The following is a 21,412-nucleotide window of genomic DNA, read 5'->3' on the forward strand; positions in this document are numbered from 1 at the left end:
TCACTCCCAAGTCCCTCTGCAAAGCAGCATGCTGCAATTTTTACCACTTAAATAATAATATGCACTTTCATTTTTCCTTCCAAAAGTGGATGACAATGCATTTACTAACACTTCCCCACTTACTTAACCTATCTATATCTCTCTGCAGATTCTCTGTAATTTCTGCACAATTTGCTTTTCCACTCAATTTAGTATCATCCGCAAACTTAGATACACTACGCTTGGTCCCCTCTTCCAGATCCTGAACAGTGGCAGGCCTAGCACCAACCCTGCAGCACACCACTCACCACTGATTGCCAACCAGAGTAACACCCATGTATCCCAACTCTCTGCTCTCTATTAGTTAATCAATCCTCTAACCATGCTAATACATCATCCCCAACTCTATGCGTCCTTATCTTATGAATAAGTCTTTTATGTGGCACCTTATTGAGTGTCTTCTGGAAATTCAAGTAAATAACATCCATCTGTTCCCCTCTATCCACTGTGATCATTATATCCTCAAAGAATTCCAGTAAGTTTGCCAAACAGGACCTGCCTTTGCTGAATCCATGCTGCATCTACCTGATTTCATTCCAGATGGCTCGCTATTTCTTCTTTAATGATAGCTTTAAGCATTTCCCAAATACAGACTTTAAACTAACTGGTCTATAGTTACCTGTCTTTTGCCTACATCCTTTTTTGAATAATGGTGTGACATTCATCATCTTCCAATCCACCAGGACCTGCCCAGAGCCCAGAGAATTTTGGTAAATTATCGCCAAAGCCTCTACTATAATTTCTGTCATTTCTTTCAGTATCCTGGGATGCATTCCATCAGGACCATGGGACTTATCTATCTTCAGGCCCACAAGTTTGCTCAGCACTACCTCTTTAGTGATAGCTATTGTATTGAGGTCCTCACCTCCCATCACATCCATAACATCTCTCTTTGGCATGTTAGACATGTCCTCCACCATGAAGACCTACACAAAATAGTCATTCAAAGCCTCTGCTATTTCCTATCACCCAATATCAGTTCCCCCTTCTTGTCCTCCAAGAGACCTACGTTCACTTTAGCCACCCTTTTCTGCTTTATATAATTATAAAAACTTCTACTATCTGTTTTTATATTTTGTGCTAGTTTATTTTCAAAATCTAGCTTCCCTTTCTTTATTGCTCACTTAGTGGTCCTTTGTTGCTTTTTAAAGTTTTCCCAGTCTTCCAGTTTCCCACTACTCTTGGCGACTTTGTATGCACATGCTTTTAGTTTGATGCCTTCCTTTATTTCCTTTATTATCCAAGGCTAGCTCTCTCTGCCCTTACTGTTCTTGCTTTTAACTGGAACATACGTTTGAGCACCTTGAAAAATCTCTTTGAAAGTCTTCCACTGTTCCTCAACCATCCCACCATATAGCCTGTGTTCCCAGTCTACACTAGCCAAATGCTCCCTCGTCCCATTGTAGTCTCCATTGATTAGGCATAATACACTGGTTTTAGATCAAACTATTGCACCCTCCATTTGTATGAGAAACTCAGTCATCACTCTTTCCAAGAGGATCCTAACTACAAGATCACAAATGTTACTTGTCTCATTGCACAGGACGAGATCTAAGATAGCAGATTCCCTTGTAGGTTCAGTGACATGTTGTTCAAGAAAGTCACCACGGATGCATTCTATGAAGACTGCCTCAAAACTGCCTCAACCAACTTGATTCACCCAATCTATGTGCAAGTTAAAGTCCACTATGATAACTGTTGTTCCATTCTTTCATGCCTCAGATATTTCTCTGTTTATTCCCTGTTCCACCGTAATGTTATGATTCGGTGGCCAATAGACAACTCGCATCAGTGATTTTTTTCCCTTTACTGTTCCTAATCTCAACCCAGGTGGATTCAACCTTCTGCTCCTGAGGCCTTATAGTGTCTCTCACTATCACCCTGATCTCACCCACCTCCCTTACCATCCTGCCTATCCTTCCGTATTACCTGATATCCTTGGACATTTAATTCCTAATCCTCTCCATCCTGCAACCACGTCTCTGTTAGGGCCACTAAATCATAACCCTTTGTACTGATTTGTGCTACAAGTTCACTGACCTTTGTTTCAAATACTACAGACATTCAAATAAAGTGGTCCTACACTCATTTTAAAATCTTGTAATATTTTACTCTTTTGCATTTGACTTTTCTGCACTCCACTCTTACTTTTCTGTTGAACCCACCTCCTTACTATTTAGGTTAAAGCCCTATCCACAGCCCTAGTTATGCGACTCACTAGGATCCAGGCCCCATCATGATAGGGTCTTTTAAGAGACTTCTGGATAGGTACATGGAGCTTAGAAAAATAGAGGGCTATAGGTGAAAAAGAAGAAGAAAGCCCTTAACTCCGAGTGGAGTCATCGGGACGCCATCATGACGGCGTTTTTTAGCAGGCTTTCTTATTTTTACAAGGCCGAGTTGCTAGCTCAACGCTCAACTCAGCACAGATGGAAAGCGTGCAAGGGAGCCGGCTGGATTTGAACTCTGGAGTCTTTGCTCTGAAGTCCGGCACTGATGCCACTAAGCCACCAGCAGGCAGGGGACTATGGGTAACCCTAGGTAATTTCTAAGGGAAGGACATGTTCAGCACAGCTTTGTGGGCCAAAGGGCTTGTATTGTACTGTAGGTTTTCTATGTTTCTATGTTTCTATCACAGTTCAGATGGAGCCCGTCCCATTGGTACAGCTCCCTCCCTCCCCAATACTGGTGCCAATTTCCCATGAATTCAAACCCACTTCTCCTACACTAATCCTTGAGCCACGCATTTAGCTCTCCAATTTTCTTGACCCTTTGTCAATTTGCATGTGGCTCAAGTAGCTCAGAGATTACCACTTTTTTGGTTCTGCTTCTTAATTTAGTCCTTAGCTGCTCAAATTCCCTTAGCAGAACCTCTTTCAATGTTCATTGGTACCCACATGAACCACGACAACTGGATCTTTCCCCTCCCACTGCAAATTCCTCTGCTGGTCAGATAAGATGCCAGGCAGGCAACGCAGCCTTTGGGACTCTGTATCCTTGCAACAGAGAACTCAGTCTATTCCCCTGACTGTACTATCCCCAATTACCACTACATTTCTCTTCTCTCCCTGCTCTTGAATGACTCCCTGAACTACGATGCCACAGCTAGGTTGCTCATCCTTCCTACAGCCCCCACTCTCATCCACACAGGGAGCAAGAATCTGAGACCTCATAGAAACCAGTATACGAGGGGTGATTGATAAGTTCATGGCCTAAGGTAGAAGGAGATAAGTTATACAGCACTCTTTACATGCACGTACAGTTCAACTCCTTGAGTGATTATTCAGAAAGTTTGAAGTTAATAACACATTTCCTTCTACCTTAGGCCACGAACTTATCAATGACCTTGCTGTGGACCATTTTCTGGAGGTCCAAGACGCTGATTTCTACAAAGAAGGGATCCGTATGCTCCACGACCGCCGGACTAAATGTGTAAATGTAGGAGGGGACTCTGCTGAAAAATAAATGTGCTAGGTTTTTCAAAATTGACTCCTTCTACCTTAGACCATAAACTTATCAATCACCCCTCGTGTTCTATTCTCCACAACCTTTGAAAAGATACTATTTCCGCCTGGTCTCACTAACATCCACAAGGCCCAGATCCTGACCTCTCAATCCTTTGAACCTCTGATCCACCACAGATTGTTCTCCTGAGGAGCCAATACTCAAATGTTCAAGATCTTCTGATAGATTGACTCTCTCTGATGATTCTGAAGCCTAAGACCAACCTTCTAATTCCTTGAAGCTCAATATGGAATTCATGATCTCCAAAACCACCTAGCACCCATTGCTGCGCAAGCCACTGAAACCCCAAACCTCAATTTCCTTTCCACCGCACTTGTTCCCATTCCCTAATTTTTACAAAGGACCCTCCCACAAAACCCTGATTCCCCTTTGGGTGCCCCTCGAATTCAAGTTTCCCAGGCACAAACCTCTTTGAATACTATTCCTACCTTCCCCACCAATCCAAACCAGACCCAGATTGTCTTTCCACCAGCCATCAGATCTCTCTCCCAACTCTCCCAACCAAACTCATCATTCTCTAACCAAGCCTCTGTCTTGGCTACTATATCATTAGATGACTCATGTTCCTGTTATTAGTGAGGAATGATTGAGATAGAGGGAGTGGGATGCATTGGATTGAAACAGGATTTCCAGGTGGAATCAGGTGGAAATAGAATTTCCAGTCCACTGTATGCTGGGTATGATAGATGAAGTGAGATGAGAAACAGCATCTAACTAAAATAGCTTTAATAAATCTACAATTTCAAACAGGACGATCAGTTCTACTTGGAAAAAATATACTATTGGTCACCTGAGATAGTCATACAAAAAATCTTCAGAAATATCTATTTACATTGTGGTATCAATAGTTAAAATCGTTCATTAAATATACACTCAGAGGCCACTTTATGAAGTATATTTATACACTTGCTCATTAATGTATACTGTATATCTAATAAGCCAATCGTATGGCACCAACTCATGTATACATGGTCAAGAGGTTCAGTTGTTGTTCAGACCAAACATCAGAATGGGGAAAAAATGTGGTCCAAGTGACTTTGACCGTGGAATGATTACTGGTGCCAAATAGGTAGTTTGAGTATCTCAGAAACTGCTGATCTCCTGTGATCTTCACATACAACAGTCTCCAAAGTTTACAGAGAATGGTGCAAAAGCAAAAACAGCTAGTGAGCAGCAGTTCTGTGGGTGAAAATACCTTGTTAATGAGAGAGGTCAGAGGAGAATGGCCAGACTGGTTCAAGCTGACAGGATGGTAACAGGAACTCAAATAGTCACATGTTACAATAGTGGAGTGCAGAAGAGTATCTCTGAATACACAGCACATTGAACCTTGAAGTGGATGAGCTACAGCAGCTGAAGAACATGAGCATACACTCAGTGACCACATTATTAGGTACCTCCTGTGAATATTAAGTCAATTATAGAAGCAGTGATAAAATAGGAAAAAGATGGAAATTATCAAATGCGGGCAATAACTCTGTTGTTCTTCAGAAGAATGAGGTAAAATCATTTCTGGAAAAAGATTCACCTTCATGGATTATTCTGCACTTCTTGCTACCTAGATAAAGCAGCCAACATAATCAAAGACCTCAGCCAACCTGGATATTCTCCATTCTCCCCCCACCAACGCCATCGGGCACAAGAACAGTTTCTATCCTGCTTTTATAAGAATTGTCCCCTAGCATGATAAAATGGACTCTTGATTTCAAAATCTACCTCTTTATGGTTTGCACCTTATTGTCTGCCTGCACTGTAATGGTAACTCTTTATTCTGCACACTGTTGTTATGTTATCTTGTATTACTTTATAGCACTATCGTAGTGAATAGTTCTGTATGGATGTCATTCAAAACAAAATATCTCAGGGCATATGATAATTTACTAATTTGTATACGGTACACCATTATGGAAATGCAGCAGAAGCATGAATGTGCATTGTTCAGTACAGTCCACACTGAAGAAAAAGAATGCTGATTCTGAGAACACAAATGATTAAGCATGCTGTTCTCCAATGAGGAGAACTACATAAAGGATCACCCAAAATCTTCACTTTGTCCAATTTAAATACAATAACTTCATAATTAAAATATTAGCATTTACACTTTAAAAAGCCAATCCTAAAGTCTGTGGCACAAGCAAAAGTTGCCACTTGAAAGTTGCCCTCCAAGTCACACATCATCTTGACTTGGAAATAAATAATTATTCCTTCACCATAGCCTAGTGAAATCCTGGACAATAGCATTGTGGGTATTCCTTCACCTCAGGATGACAACAGTTCAAGAAGGCAGCTCACCACCACATACATGAGGGCATTTAGGATAATTGAATATTCTCCATCTTCTAACATCACCATAATTTAACCCACCCTACAACACATATTTACTTCACTTACATACTCTACGCACTAGTTTAATTGTGAGTCCTTCAGTTTGCTTGCTATTTTCTCAATGAAACTTCGAATGCTGGAAGATATCAATTCCATACAAGAACTGTCAACACAGAATTAGAAGAATTACCTAAGCAGAGAGTCTGTGAAAATTCGATGAGACTGGCAGTTTGTCACAAAGAGGCAGGAGGTGCTGGGTAACTTAAATCAAGTGACAAAATCTATGGCAATATGCAGTATATAAATAAATAAATCACCATTAGCATGAATCACATCTCAAGAGATAAAATTAAAATTTGATAAAAGACATAATTACATAAATAATGAATACTAAGTGAGGAAATAATACTAAAGTAAAGAATTTAATAAATTGAAGCTAAGGACTTACAAGTAGACCTGAATCAAAACATCTATTCTTGTGTCTTCACCTATTAAATATAATGCAGGTCTCAAAATCATTAGATGAAATTAATGGTATCAAGCAAATAGCTAAATAAATATGAATTTAGATGATGGTGCATGTTCTGCGTTGGGACTGTGATTTGTGGGAATTTCAGATCAGTGACGTGCTTTCAGCTTCTCGTATATGCAGAAACTGCCCGTCCTAAGGCATTCTGGTTCAGAACTTGTGTGCAGGTTAGAGACACTCTGACATGTAAGAGCAAGAGAGGGGGAGATCTGGAGAGTTTTCACCAGTTAGATGTACATCTCAGGAGAAAGATATATGAAGGTTAGGCTGTGATTGTCACATAGCAAGATTGGAGAATCAGGGGAGACAGAAGAACATACATTAAAGACAATAGACCTGTCTATTATGTGTGAGGATAAAGAGAAAGTCTTCGGTAAGATGTAGGGTCAGGAGTCATTCAGAAAGTTGACTTAGACAGTGGAGCAAGAGGTTGTCCAAAGATGGAAGAGTAAAAAGAAATGAAGTAGTTGTAGTCAGTACAATGAAAGAAGGGATCAATAGTAGCTATAACAGCTACAATTAAGAGTTTCCAAAGGTGTATTGCTAACTGATATCAGGATCAGAGTGGCTGGAAAGGGTAGAGAGATGTACCCGAGATTGTGGTCCATGTCAGGCTTAAAGATATGTGAAATTTAAAGGAGGAGTTCTGCGAAAGGAATATCAGGAGTTAGCAGAGTTAAGTTATGAAGTAAGGCCGCATAAGTGACAAAATCAGCTTTAACCATATGTCTGGTGAAATTAAAAGATTGGCATCAGGACAGTAGACCTACTTAGGATTTCTCATTCCCAGGAAGAGAATATTAAATTCTAGCACACAGATGCTAAAAAGGAAAATAAGGACATGAGAAGCTTAAATGCAGCTTTGAGGTTACATAACATGTTAGTCACTGTGGAGCTAGTGCTGCAATTTGGTCACGATGTTGAATCAAGTTTTCTAGACAATAAGATTCTTTATAAAAGATGTTAATCAATATGAGGAGGATGATCGACACAATAACATGATTAATACAAAAGGGAATTAGTAATGTAAATACTGTATATCATCAGGGAACTGAGGAGTAAGAGAGGACAAAACTATTGCATGTGATGCCTACAAGATTCCTTATAACATCAATGATACAAGGAACTGATCCAGAGACTGAAGAAGCAAAAGCAAAATTGCTTCCAAAGAAGACTATTAACTTACAGATGCAGAAAAGCCCAGAGCTCAGATCTGGAGTGTTGTGAATTTCCCAAGAACATTCACAATAGTTTTCTTGAACAACCTTTCCTACCCAAAAGATTGTAATTTTGCAGCATTAGTTTGGAATCAGTTTCAGTTACTAATTCATCAGCACCAGGGCTTACCATAGCAATGACAAATACATGTCCAAATTCAATGTTAGATTTGAAACTCGGGACAATTAATTGGATTTTATATGCTAGAAGGGCTAATTTTAGTAGGATAAGACAGAATCTGATTAAAGCAAACATGTCAAATTTGGAAGTGCATTTGAGTAGAGCAGGTGTTCAAAAAGAAAATTTGCTTATTATACGACTAATGCATACTGCTGATGGGGAAAGAACTATGTGCAGCAAATAAAACCATGGGCAACAAAAGGCCTGAACTTCGCTAAAGATAACACAGTTAATAAGAATACAGTATCATAAACATTAATTGCATTAAAGAATGGCAAATCTCCAGGACCAGATAAATCCACCCCCCCCCCCACCACCGTGTCTTAAAGGAAATGGGATGAAATTACTGATGTTTTAACAATAATCTTACAGTGCTTTTTGATTATAAAATGCTAAACCTAATTAATAGACATTTTATGAAGAGAATATTCTCAATATTATAGATTTGTTAGACAAATGTCAGGTATAAATAAAGACTAAATAACTGCACACTTAGAGAAATCTTAGCGAAAGCCAATATAGATTGTAATGAATCTGTTGTACTTTTTGATCTGATATCTGATCAGAAATCTGAAATTTTGATGAAGAAACTGAAGTTCATTTAGATAGACAAGGGATTGTCACTGAAAATTAGAGGTCAGGAAATGGAGGCCAATCATTGACTAGTGTAGCAAATTGACCAGAGGATAGACAACACAAAAATGGGAGCTTCCATGGAAGGATCTATGATGACTCTACGTGCAAATTTGCGCTACAGCTTCACCAGTTCATAACATTGATCAATCGCTTAAATAATGCGCATGTAAACACTTTTAATATTGAACTTTAGAAGCCTAGCCTAACTATTAATTCATTTTTAAATGATGGGAAGTCCCCCAGTTGATGAGCTTCCACCAACACTAATATCTTATATAGAATGGCTCTTGCGATACTGAACTTTCTAAATATTAGACCTAATTACTAAACCTGTCATGGCCTCTGCACACTAAGTCCTCCCCAAAAATGGATATTATATAATCGGTGCCTCCGCTCCAAGTCTCAGACAGTAAGGAATCATATTGTGAATTCAGTGATTGGTGTCAGAATGCCTGACCTGAATCTTCACTTCTTTATTTCAACACTAGATTGAGTTCTAACAGAATTTTCAAACAATCAAAATAATGAGCTTGGCCCTCTTTTACGTTTAACAAACTGCCTCATACAGAGTTCAAATAAAACGTGACAGGATGTTTTAGTTCACTGAAAAGTGTACGTGTTTACCTGATAAGGAAGGGCCCGCATAATGGGAATTAATATTTGCCTGTCAGATATTGCTGTTCACTAAAGCATATTTAAATGTGTTGATGAATGTCAGTGTAGGCTTTAGCAGTATTCTACCCAGCAGTATTCCTGACAGTTCCTTGATAAACGTTAATTTTCTGTAACTCAAAGTGATTAGAACAAACCAGTGGGCTTCCCAAGAGAGGATGAAATTATTTACTTCAAAAACAAGGATTCCGTGATTGGCAATGAGAACTAAAGGAGGTTGAGTTAGATGAATCTCAGAATGGAGGTGGGGATTGCAATGTACAATTAAGTCTTTTCTTAGTTTCTGTCGTAGGTGGCTCACCAGTGTCATCCCAGCTGCACATTTACATGATTTCTGTATGCTTCCAGTTCTCATTGTGTTGCTGAGTGACTGCATGACTCAACAGGGAACCCTCTGTGACGTTAATGATATTCTGCCTGAATTAAAGCCAGCCTACACCTTTCAAAAGAAGGTGCATAGGAGCTAGCAGGCCTTTGGAGCTCATTCCGAGAGCAGCATCCAAGATAGTGCAATACTAAACTGAAGTTACATGGACTTGAGCAAGTTTAAAGAACTGCAAGATGTATTGAGGCACAGAAGTTTGCCACCATCTTAAAAGTACTTTCATGTGGTACATGTGGGGTCCTTTCTGTAGCTAAGTACAAGAACTGGAAAGCACAGGTAACTATAACACAAGGTGTAAACTGAAGCATTAACCCCCTGCATTAATTAGCATTATGCACAGCGTAACATCATATATGGTCTACTCTGTGTACTAAAGTGGGTTCACTGCACATGGTTTGTATTACAAATATATAAATTTGCAGCAGATGTTTATTGAAGTTGATAATGCCAAGAAATATACACAACTAAATTTAATTTTATGCTATTTCAACTATAATTCAATCAAGAGTGTATATGAGTTTACGCTAAGTCTGAATTCATTGTAAGGTTGATCAGCTTGTGCAAGCCCTGTGAGTGGCCATTAGTTTTATTAATGTGCAGTTCGCTGCACATCAGATGCTGCTATTCAAACTATGAAAGCACATCCTGCATCAGTGTAAACAGTATACAAGACCGCAAACAGAGTAAGAACAGAAGATTCTGAGAACACTCAACAGGTCAGCCAGTATCTCTGGAAGGAGAAGCAGTTAATGTTTAAATCTCAAACAAGAGAAAATCTGCAGATGCTGGAAATCCGAACAGCACACACAAAATGCTGAAGGAACTCAACGGGCCAGGCAACATCTATGGAAAAGAGTACAGTCGATGTCTCGGGCTGAAACCCTTCTGAGAGGTAGATTTCCCAAACTTCCACTAACGCCCCACCTTCCCCTCGTACCCCATCCGTTATTTATTTATTTATATACACACATTCTTTTTCTCTCTCTCTCCTTTTTCTCCCTCTGTCACTCTCACTATAGCCCTTGCCCATACGCTGGGCTTACCCCCCTCCCCCTTTTCTTTCTCCCTAGGCCTCCTGTCCCATGATCCTCTCGTATCCCTTTTGCCTATCACCTGTCCAGCTCTTGGCTCCATCCCTCCCCCTCCTGTCTTCTCCTATCATTTCGGATCTCCCCCTCCCCTCCCACTTTCAAATCTCTTACTCACTCTTCCTTCAGTTAGTCCTGACAAAGGGTCTCGACCTGAAACATCGACTGTACCTATTCCTAGAGATGCTGCCCGGCCTGCTGCATTCACCAGCAACTTTGATGTGTGTTGCAGTAGATTTAAAATGTGAGGGGTGGGGAGAGAGGAACACAACGTGATAGGTGAAGGCGGAAGGGATAAAGTAAATTGGTGAAAGAGATAGAAGGGAATGGAAAAAAATAAAGGGGGGAGGAGCACCAGATGGAGGCAATAGGCGGGGAAGGAGATAAGGTGAGAGAGGAAATAGGGGATGGGAAATGGTGAAGGAGAGAGGTGGGGTGGGAGGCATTACTGAAAGTTCGAGAAATCAATGTTCATGCCATCAGGTTGGAGGCTATTCAAACGGAATATAAGGTGTTGTTCCTCCAACTTAAGTGTGGCCTCATCACGACAGTGGCGGAGGCCATGGATAGACATATCGGAATGGGAAAGGGAAGTGGAATTAAAATAGGTGGCCACTGGGAGACACTGCTTATTCTGGCAGACAGAGCGTAGGTGCTCAGCATAGCAGTCTCCCAATCTGCGTCGGGTCTCACCGATATACAAGAGGGAGCACCAGGCAGAGTATATGACCCCAACAGACTCACAGGTGAAGTGTCGCTTCACCTGAAAGGACTGTTTAGGCCCCTGTATGGTAGTGAGGGAGGAGGTGTAGGGGCAGGTGTAGCACTTGTTCCACTTGCAAGGTTAAGTGCCAAGAGGGAGATCAGTGGGGAGGGACAAATGGACATGAGTTGTGTAGGGAGAGATGCCTGTGGAAAGCAGAAAGTGCGGGGGAGGAAAAAATGTGCTTGGAGGTGGGATCCCGTTGGAGTTTTGGAGAATTATGTGCTGGACATGAAGACTAGTGGGGTGGTAGGCGAGGACAAGAGGAAGCCTATCCCTGGTAGAGTGGCAAGAGGATGGAGTAAGAGTAGATGTGCATTAAATGGAAGCGATGTGGTTGTGGGCAGTGTTGAGACTTGAGGAAAGGAAACCCCTTTCTTAGAAAAAGGCAGACATCTCCTTCGCTCTAGAATGAAAAGCCTCATCCTGAGAGCAGATGCGGCAGAGACAGAGGAATTGAAAGAAGGGGATGGCGATTTTACAAGTAACAGGGTGGGAAGAGGTAGCTGCGAGAGTCCATGGACATCAGTGAATAAGCTGTCTCTGATAGAGTTAGTGAGATCTGCTACAAATAATGCTTAAATCTGCTGCTCCATCAGAACTAGGATAGTTTGGCTCTGATGAAGTGTTCCAGAAAAAGTCTGAAATAAAAGCAGAAAGGGCTGGAAGTACTCAGGCAGAATCTGTGAAGAGAGAAAAGGCATTAAAGTTTCAAGTTCATTGAAAGATCAGTGCAATTACACAAGTTTCTCTCTCACAAATGGTGTCTGAAGTGGATGGTACTTTCAGAATTCTCTGCTTTCATTTCACTAGACATGGGACACTGGTATCCTGAATTTATCAAGTACTTTTCACATTCTCCATTCCAGAATATTTTGTAAAGAGCTTAGAACTGGGGCATAGTGGACAGCCAAGAACCATAGAACATTACAGGACAGAAAACAGGCCGTTCGGCCCTTCTAGTCTGTGCCAAAACATTATTCCACTAGTCCCATTGACCTGCATCCTGTCCATAACCCTCCAGACCTCTCCCATCCATGTACCTATCCAATTTATTCTTAAAACTTAAGAGTGAGCCCACAGTTACCACGTCAGATGGCAGCTCGTTCCACACTCCCACCACTCTCTGAGGGAAGAAGTTCCCCCTAATGTTCCCCCTAAACCTTTCCCCTTTCACCCTAAAGCCATGTCCTCTCGTATTTATCTCTCCTAATCTAAGTGGAAAGAGCCTATTCACATTTACTCTGTCTACACCCCTCATAATTTTGTAAACCTCTATCAAATCTCCCCTCATTCTTCTATGCTCCAAGGAATAAAGTCCTAACCTGTTACATCTTTCCCTGTAACTCAACTCTTGAAGACCCGGCAACATCCTAGTAAATCTTCTCAGCACTCTTTCAATCTTACTGATATCTTTACTATAGTTCGGTGACCAGAACTGTACACAATACTCCATATTTCACCTCACTATGTCTTATATAACCTCCCCATAACATCCCAACTCCTATATTCAATACTTTGATTTAAGAAGGCTATCAAAGCTTGCAGTGGGATCCGAGCAGCTGGAAAAATGGGCTGAAAAATGACAGACGAAATTTAATGCAGACAAGTATGAGGTATTACGTGTTTGGAAGGACAAACCAGGGTAGGACTTACACAGTGAACGGTAGAGCACTGGGGAGTATGGTGGAACATATATAGGCATCTGTTAGTCTCGTGAGACCATGGATTTGTGCATTGGAAGGTTTCCAGGGCGCAGGACTGGGCAAGGTTGTATAGAAGACCAGCAGTTGCCCATGCTGCAGGTCTCCCCTCTCCATGCCACCGATGTTGTCCAAGGGAAGGGCACTAGGACCGATACAGCTTAGCACCAGTGTCATCACAGAGCAATGTGTGGTTAAGTGCCTTGCTCAAGGACACAACACGCTGCCTTAGCTGAGGCTCAAACTAGCAACCTTCAGATCACTAGACCAATGCCTTAACTATTTGGCCACGCACCAACAGAACAGAAGGACCTGGTAATACAGATTCATAATTCCTTTTAAGTGGTGTCATAAATAGATAGGGACATAAAGAGAGTCTTTAATACATTGGCCTTTGTAATTCAAAGTATTGAGTACAGGAGTTAGGATATTATGTTGAAGTTGTGTAAGGTGTTGGTAAGGCCTAATTTGGAGTATTATGTGCAGTTGTGTTCACTTACCTGTAGGAAAGATATTAATAAGATTGAACACATACAGAGAACCTTTACAAGGATTTTCTGGGACTTGAGGACTTGAATATTAGGGAAAGGATAGAAAGTTTAGGTCTTTATTCCCTGGAGCATACAAGAACAAGGGGAGATTTGATAGAAGCATATAAAATGATGAGTGGTAAGGACAACGTAAATGCAAGCAGGCTTTTTCCATTGAGGTTGGATGAGACTAGAACTGGAGATCATGGGATGAGGATGAAAGTGAAATGTTTAAGGGGAATATGAGGGGTAACTTCATCACTTAGAGGTTGATGAGAATGAGGAATGAGATGCCGGTGTAATTTCAACTTTTAAGAGAACTTTGGATAAGTACATGGATGGGAAGGGTATAAGGGCAATGGTCCTTGGGACTAATAGAATAATTGTTCAGCATGGATTTGATGGGCTGAAGAGCCTGTTCCCATGCCATAGTGCTCTATGACTCTATGTTTTATGACTCTACTATATTCTTAACAGAATTGTGTAAAGGACAATAGATATCCTGAAACCAATGGAACCACTGTGGGTTCAAGACAATTATTGTTCTTTGTGCAATTCTGTAAAAGAGATCAGGTCAAAATCGACAGCAGCATATAGAAGGCTTCATCTGAAGTAACTGCTCTTATACAGAAGTCCATATCCTGTCTGTGGCATTTGCTGTAGCTGCACAGTTAGCAGCTTCTTCAAAACAGCATAACATTAGCAATTCTGCAAAGTCATGATTCTTCCTCAGAGTTCACTGGTCCACCTGTAAATTTTATATCTTTTTCAGTTCACTGGCCTCAATTAGAACGAGCGCAATGAAAATAACTAGTGCTTTCTTTCGAAAAGCAGTGAAGTTAAAATCCATCCCCTTTGGGACAATTAACCTGAATTGTTCTATCAGCTCACCAATATAATTGGTAGCTCAAGCAGGTAGACGATAGGAACAATGCAAAAACCAGAATGGTTTGCCATTGAAATGATGAAGCATGTTATTTCATTTGCAGTTTGGCCCATATGTCAGCATAATTATAAGAGCATATACAGAGTTTGGTATTTGGTCAGAACATCTGAACTTACCCCTAGGTAACAGCCATCGATGAACACTACAGGTAAGGAAGGAGATTCATTTGCTCTCTTGCAACGCTCTTCTAGCTCCTTTCCATAGTCACTGTTCAAAGCAATGTTTTTTTCTTCCAACTTTATTCTGTGATTTTGGAAAATTTTCCTTACTAGCTCGCATCGATCAAACGTTGCCCTCACAACACGAAGGCTAGTAGTGTAGATTACTATTCTTCCAAACTCGAGAGCCAGTGGCGGCTGCAACAAATGAAGACAAGTTTTAATGATAGCCTCGCCTGTAGCTCTCTGTGTTAACTAACTTATGTTTTTAAGTTGGACACAAGCATGCATGCTCGATTTCCACACAATTGTGACGCCTTATGAACCTTTCTCTCCATCATCCAAACCAACTTGATCTCTGGATGATTAAAAGAACAATGAAATCCAAGGAAAACAGGAGAGAATTATCTCTAAACAGACTTAGTCAAGTATCATATACGTATGATAAATCATGAAAGGCAACGCTGAATTCATAATATGTTGATATTCAGTGAGATTTTGTGCTAACCATAACTAGTGAGCTTTTTCACCTGAGTTAATATTACAGTAAAATTTATAACTGCCCTTCATAAATGAATATTTTACACAAATGAGCTCACGCTTCTCCAAATAATATGATTTTTTAATTCACATTAGGGATTTCTTTCAAGCCACTAAAGAGAAAGAGTTGAACAAAGGTGGGAATGAAAGACTTTTGAATATCAGGCCAAATTCCAGTCCACCTATCTTTGTTTTCAGTCAGCTGAAAACTTCAGGGAAGCTGCATAAATGCATTTTAATAGAATTGTTATTTTTAAAGCACGACAGCTGAATTGTCTGCAGATAAGGAATCTCTGCAGGTAAGTAGTAATGAGAAATGCCAGACTTTTGAAGTTCTTTCTAATTCTTTTAGTAAATTTCAAACTGCGCTGAAAAGTCCAGTCTTTAATCCCAGTTTCTTTAATTCATTGTGCATTTACAAGCTTACTCGAGGGTCAGTAGGAGAAAAGATGTTTCCTCTGGGCCCAAGAAGCTAGTCAGTCTTCCTTACAATGATCTCAGATCTCAAGTAGAGTCTCCCGTACTCCCAAATGCCTCCAGTCATTTTCCATTCACTCACATTGATCCTCAAGTCCGGAAATTCTGATTCCTCCACTCAAAGCACAATTTCCCGTCTCCCTCATTCTTCACATCTCCATACGCATATATCCAACTCTTTGACTGTCCCCAGCCCATTCAACAATCTCTGAACATTTGGCATTTGCAACATCCTCCCCACACTCATGCCTGATACTCTGAAAGTTCCTCACACACTCCCACTATGCCCTACATACTTGGTTTTCAAGTAGCCAACATGCACAAGAATATTTTAAATGTGACCTGTGGCTAGTTTCACACCTGATGTTAAGGCTCCCCATCCAGAATCCGCACTGCAACCCAATGCAACACCTCAACACCCCTCCCACGTGGCATCTCTGTTTGAGTAAATGGTGAGTCATCTGCGCCGAAGTATGATTACCTAGGGATATCTCAGCCTGATTTTGAATCAAATTACTTTTTGCTCAATATTTGTAAGTGTATGGATCAGTCTGTCAGAATAGGAGTGTTTTTGTTACCGCTTGTTGATGGTAAAATGCTTTTAATTGTGTTGAAATTTAAGTGAAAGAGATAAATAAACAATATAGATAGTTAGTTTACATCTGTAAATATTCATTCCAGATAGTCACCTTTTCTCTTGGAATGCAACAATGAACATTCTAGGCTGGTATGCCGCAGGCATTTTATCTTTATACTAAAAGTAATATATAATGATTAACTTTAGAATGCTACTTTACTGCCAGGGAATAGATTTTCTAATATCGGTGAAGTCACAACAGGAGTTAGAAGGATAATTTACCTATCCTCAGGACATTGTGCATGTAGTGAACGAGTTCAGAAACATACTTAGGTCTTTGAATTGGTTGCAAATCTGCTTCATCCATTATCCAATACTGTTCACTGTATTCCCATTGTGCTGTCTTTCCCCAGTACTATTGGTTAATACTTCCATTTTAAGTTCTAAACCATTACATTTTTAAATGATGTTATTGTTTCTGTTTCAAATTATGTCATAATTGTAAAGCACACAATGTTCTCATTATCATCCCCACAAACACATTTATTTAGTGGGTGATTATTCCAAATTTCTTATGTATTTGTTACTGACAACTGGAAACAATTTATTGCTGTTCACTTCTTCAATTCATTTCAAGGTCCTAAAATCCCCTTCACGTTCTCTGTTGCTATAAAATTGTTTTAGTTTTAAAGCCTTTTTGTTGTTTCTCTTTTTGATATAATTTCAGTGAATCATCATTGGGCCCATTGTATATCTCTAACATCCTTTGCATAGCAGGGTCTGTACAAGTTCAAGGTCAAGTTCAACTGCCACTCAACCATTGACATGTACACAGCGAAAGGAAACAGTATTCCTCTGGGGCCAAGGTGCAAATCACAGTACATACAGTCATACACAGTAACCGGCACCTAGCACGTATAGCTAAGATAGCATATACAGTCACACAAAAAAATATATTAACCCAAGTCCCTGAGTGGCATGGCCTGAAGATTGATGTTGCATGGGATGCTGGTCCTGGAGCCATGATTCTGCAAGAGCAAGCACACAGCAGTTCCTCATTATGCGCAGATGAACACAGTCCAGCTTGTCTTCATGTGAGTGAACAGTGGAAGGCAGCTCTGACAGCGGGGGGTCAGCCCAGCCCAGCCCAGCACAGACTCCAGTGTGCCTGCTGCACCTCTGCTCTCTCCCACACCTCCTCCCCAGCGTGCTGCAACAGGCAACGCTGGGGCTTGGGGGCCTGGTCCATGCAGCACTCCAGGGCACGCAGCTCTCCTGCTACTGTTCTCACTGATGAACCAGTGAACCAAACTTGCAGTATTCTACATTGTCAATGTCCAAAGGGTCTTGCAATCCCAAGAAAAATGTCCCAGACAATCATTTGCACCACGCATCACCTCCAACACCTTCTTCCCTAGGTGGCCACAGCAGGCAACAATACAGTACACAAGCCCATTCCACAGTTTCACCACTATCCAGCAACTCACTAACGATGAAGGCCTGCAGTACTTGCTGTTCTTACTATCCGGCAGTGTCTCACAATCGTAAAAAAGACGTAAAAGATGAACTGTTACACCATTGGCTGGCTCAGAGAGGTCTCACTGACCAAGCATGTCACCACCTTATGACAACTCCATAGTTGAATCAAAGATATAGCATTGCTTTTGTGTGAAATCCAGACATTCAGACACTAATTGGTTTTTATTATATTCAAATTGTTTTCTGAGTTTTTACAATTTCTGTATTTCTCTCTTTTCTTGCATTTGACTAAGAATCTTAATATCTGCCTTTCTTTATTCCCAACAAGAGGAACTAGTTCTTCCATTCCCCCTCCATACAGTCCTCCCCCCACTTTTCAGGATTTACGGAAGGCCCATACATAGGCAAGCTATCTCTGGTGGATCAAGAGAAACTGTAGCATTAAAACACTTAAGAGTTGATGTTTGGGCTTGCAACTCCACTAGTTTCTACCTGTGTGATTTCATTTCAGACTCAGAAGCATACCATTATCTTGCTATAATTTCTTGATCTTTTGTATTATCTATCATGAGACAGCAATTTAACGCTAATTGCAACCCTGGTCAGTCTTGGCACTGGCTAAATCTCATGCATTAGTTAGGAATATGAGAGTGAACTTCTGAGTGAGTTCCAGATAGCTATTTTTAGACCAAATATTGAGTTTGTTCCCTAATTGAATGGTGCACCATTCAATAAGGATTTATGATTAATTAACCATTTTGTGTTCGTGCTTTAGAGGAGAGTAACTACAACATGACGGGGTTCTTCATTAAATGAAGTAGAACATGAGGTAGTTTCATCTGAAACTAGGGTCTTAAATTTAAACAGAAGAAACTAAAAGTAAGAGGAGTGAATTGGCTATCACAGATTGGGAGCTTCATTGGAAAGCACAATAATGGTTAAGCAATGGCTAAGTTTAAGAAACAAGTTGTTATTGGTTTGCATGTCATGGCCCAGGAGGGGCAGACATGAGTCTGTCTGTTCAGGTGCCAGGGTTGGATCAATTTTCATCTGGCGTCTTGTCCACAGGCATTCCAACATGAGTGGCCTTGAGTTGGCATCGCCTGATGGAGTCCTTGAAGCTGACAAGCCTCCACACGATGTCAACATTAAGAAGCAAGTAAACTAACATCTATATATTCATTTCTGGAGCCAAAAAAAGGAAAGTGACACAAAGATTTAAGAACAACATTAAAGATAGAATTAGATTCAAAGAGGAGGCATGTAAGTTACCAGTAAAAACAACAGATACTGTAGGAAGTTTGAGAGAAGATTAAAATCATTAAAAATATATAACTGATTACAAGAAGAAACATAAAGCATGAGAGTAAACTTGCAAGACACATAAAAGTTTCTGTAAGAATGTAAAAAGATTAGTGAAACAAATGTAGGCTCCTTATAATGAGAAACTATGAAATGGCAAAGCAATTATACAAATTTAGATTATGAGGACACACAGTCCTCTTTTATTGTCATTTAGTAATACATGCATTAAGAAATGATACAATGTTCCTCCGGTATGATATCTCAGAAACACAAGACAAACCAAGACTAAAAAAAATGACAAAAACAACATAATTATAACATATAGTTACAATAGTGCAAAGCAATACCGTAATTTGATAAAGAACAGACCATGGGCACGGTAAAAAACAGTCTCAAAGTCTCTCGAAAGTCCCATCATCTCACGCAGATGGTAGAAGGAAGAGAAACTCTCTTCCTGCCATGAACCTCCAGCGCCGCAAACTTGCCAATGCAGCACCCTGGAAGCACCCGACCACAGCCGACTCTTGAGTCCATCCAAAAACTTCGAGTCTTCGACCAGCCCTCCGATACCGAGCACCGAGCACCATCTCTGCAGAGCGCTTCGACCCCTGCCCCGGCAACAGGCAACAGGCAAAGCCGAGAATTTGGGGCCTTCCCCTTCGCAGATTCTCGATCGCACAGTAGCAGTGGCAGTGAAGCAGGCATTTCAGAAGTTTCTCCAGATGTTCCTCCGTGCTTCTCATGTCTGTCTCCATCAAATCAGGATTGTGCACGGTACCTACTTAACAAATACGATACCATTTTGGAGCAGCCGCATGCACTGCGTCAAGCTGCCATCTTCTCCTCCCCTCCTCATACTTTATAGATGAAGATTCAAATAACTTTCTAGAAATACTAGGAAACCAAGAGCCTACTGAAAAGAAGGGATTAAAGGAAATCAGTGATAGTAAGACAAAATGATGAGGAAATTAAAGGCACTATAAGCCAATAAATCCATGGATCTAGATTCTGGGAGAAGTTAGTGTCAATGAACAACATAGCCAAGAGCGACATCCTCCAGACTGTTCACAAAATGAATCCTTTCATTTCCTTTACACCTTCTTTCTCATTCAAATGTAGTTCTGCTACTGTTGGAGCCTCTGATCTACATTTTGGTTGTGTGTTTTCTAGCCCGTTGAATGAACTGGCACTTTGCTATCTCCGAGGGTGTTCAGTGAGATTTCGAGCGAAGCGTGTGGCTTCAAGACCAAGAAGCCGGGAGACAGGGCGCGACCCCAGGATCAATTCCACTTCTCACTGATCTCGCTGACTGAAGCATCAAAGAAGATTGAAATCATCGAGACAAAAGCAGATCGTGAGCCTGTGTTCAGCACCATCCACCAGCCTCTGGCTCGCAGCTGCTGGAGGAGAGTGATGGTCTCTCTGTCTCCATATGGCTCGTTGGTCCCAGAAGAAGGTCCCTGCATTTGAATGGTCTCTCTCTCTCCCTCTTGCTCGATGCTGTTGGAGGATTGCGCTGGAGTCCTGGGTCTTGGGCAAGGTTTCATCCACACAGTTTATGGATTGAACTCTGTATTTCATGATGTTTTTCTGATTGTTAGTTGTTGCTTCTTTTGTTTCTACTTTGGGCACGTTTGATCGGGGTTGCCTGCAGATAACGAACAACACAGCACTAGATGGAACTGATCTGAGCTGAACTAAATATGCGGGAAGACATATCTCATAATTGTATACTGCATGCTTAATTTGATAATAAATGTACTTTGAATCTTTTGAGTACTAACAGACATAACCATGGAAACAATAGTTGCCTTGATTGGCATTTTCCAAATGTCTATAGATCACAGAGTCACCTGCAGATCATAAAGTGGCAAATGAAAGTTCACTACTCAAGAAAAGAAGGTGAGAGAAAGCAGTAATTTTTTCTGTTAGACTAACATAAGTATTATAGAAAATGTTGGAGTCATTATTATAATAGGAAATGTACTGAATTAGACAAAGTCAACATGGATATATGAAAAGGAAATCATGTTTGACAAAGTTACTGGAGTTTTTTTTTGAGAATGTGACTGCTAGGATAGATAAGGCAGAACCCGTCTTTGATGTGTATTTGGAACTTTAAAAGTCTTTAATAAAGTCCCTCATAAGAGGTTGGCATATATAGAATATATTGGCATGCATTGAAAATTGGCTGACAGACAGGAATTAGAGAGAAAGAATACATGAGACTTTCTCAATCTTGCAGGTATTGACTAGCGGGATCAATGCCTAGGCGCCAGCTAATTACAATTTACACCAATGATTTGGATTATGGAATGGAATGTTATTTTTTTCTAA

The 21,412-nt window shown here is 40.6% G+C and overlaps 1 protein-coding gene across 1 annotated transcript in view; it reads right to left on the minus strand.

The window, feature by feature from the left end:
- Positions 1-21,412, minus strand: part of grxcr1a (glutaredoxin and cysteine rich domain containing 1 a) — a 58,847-nt gene that overhangs the window by 16,085 nt on the left and 21,350 nt on the right. Inside the window, exon 2 of the mRNA XM_063042136.1 lies at positions 14,656-14,895. Within this exon, the coding sequence (XP_062898206.1) occupies positions 14,656-14,895 (240 nt within the window). The remainder of the gene's footprint in view (positions 1-14,655; positions 14,896-21,412) is intronic.

This window comes from Mobula hypostoma, chromosome 3 (genome assembly GCF_963921235.1).
Source record: "Mobula hypostoma chromosome 3, sMobHyp1.1, whole genome shotgun sequence".
Classification (NCBI taxonomy): domain Eukaryota; kingdom Metazoa; phylum Chordata; class Chondrichthyes; order Myliobatiformes; family Myliobatidae; genus Mobula; species Mobula hypostoma.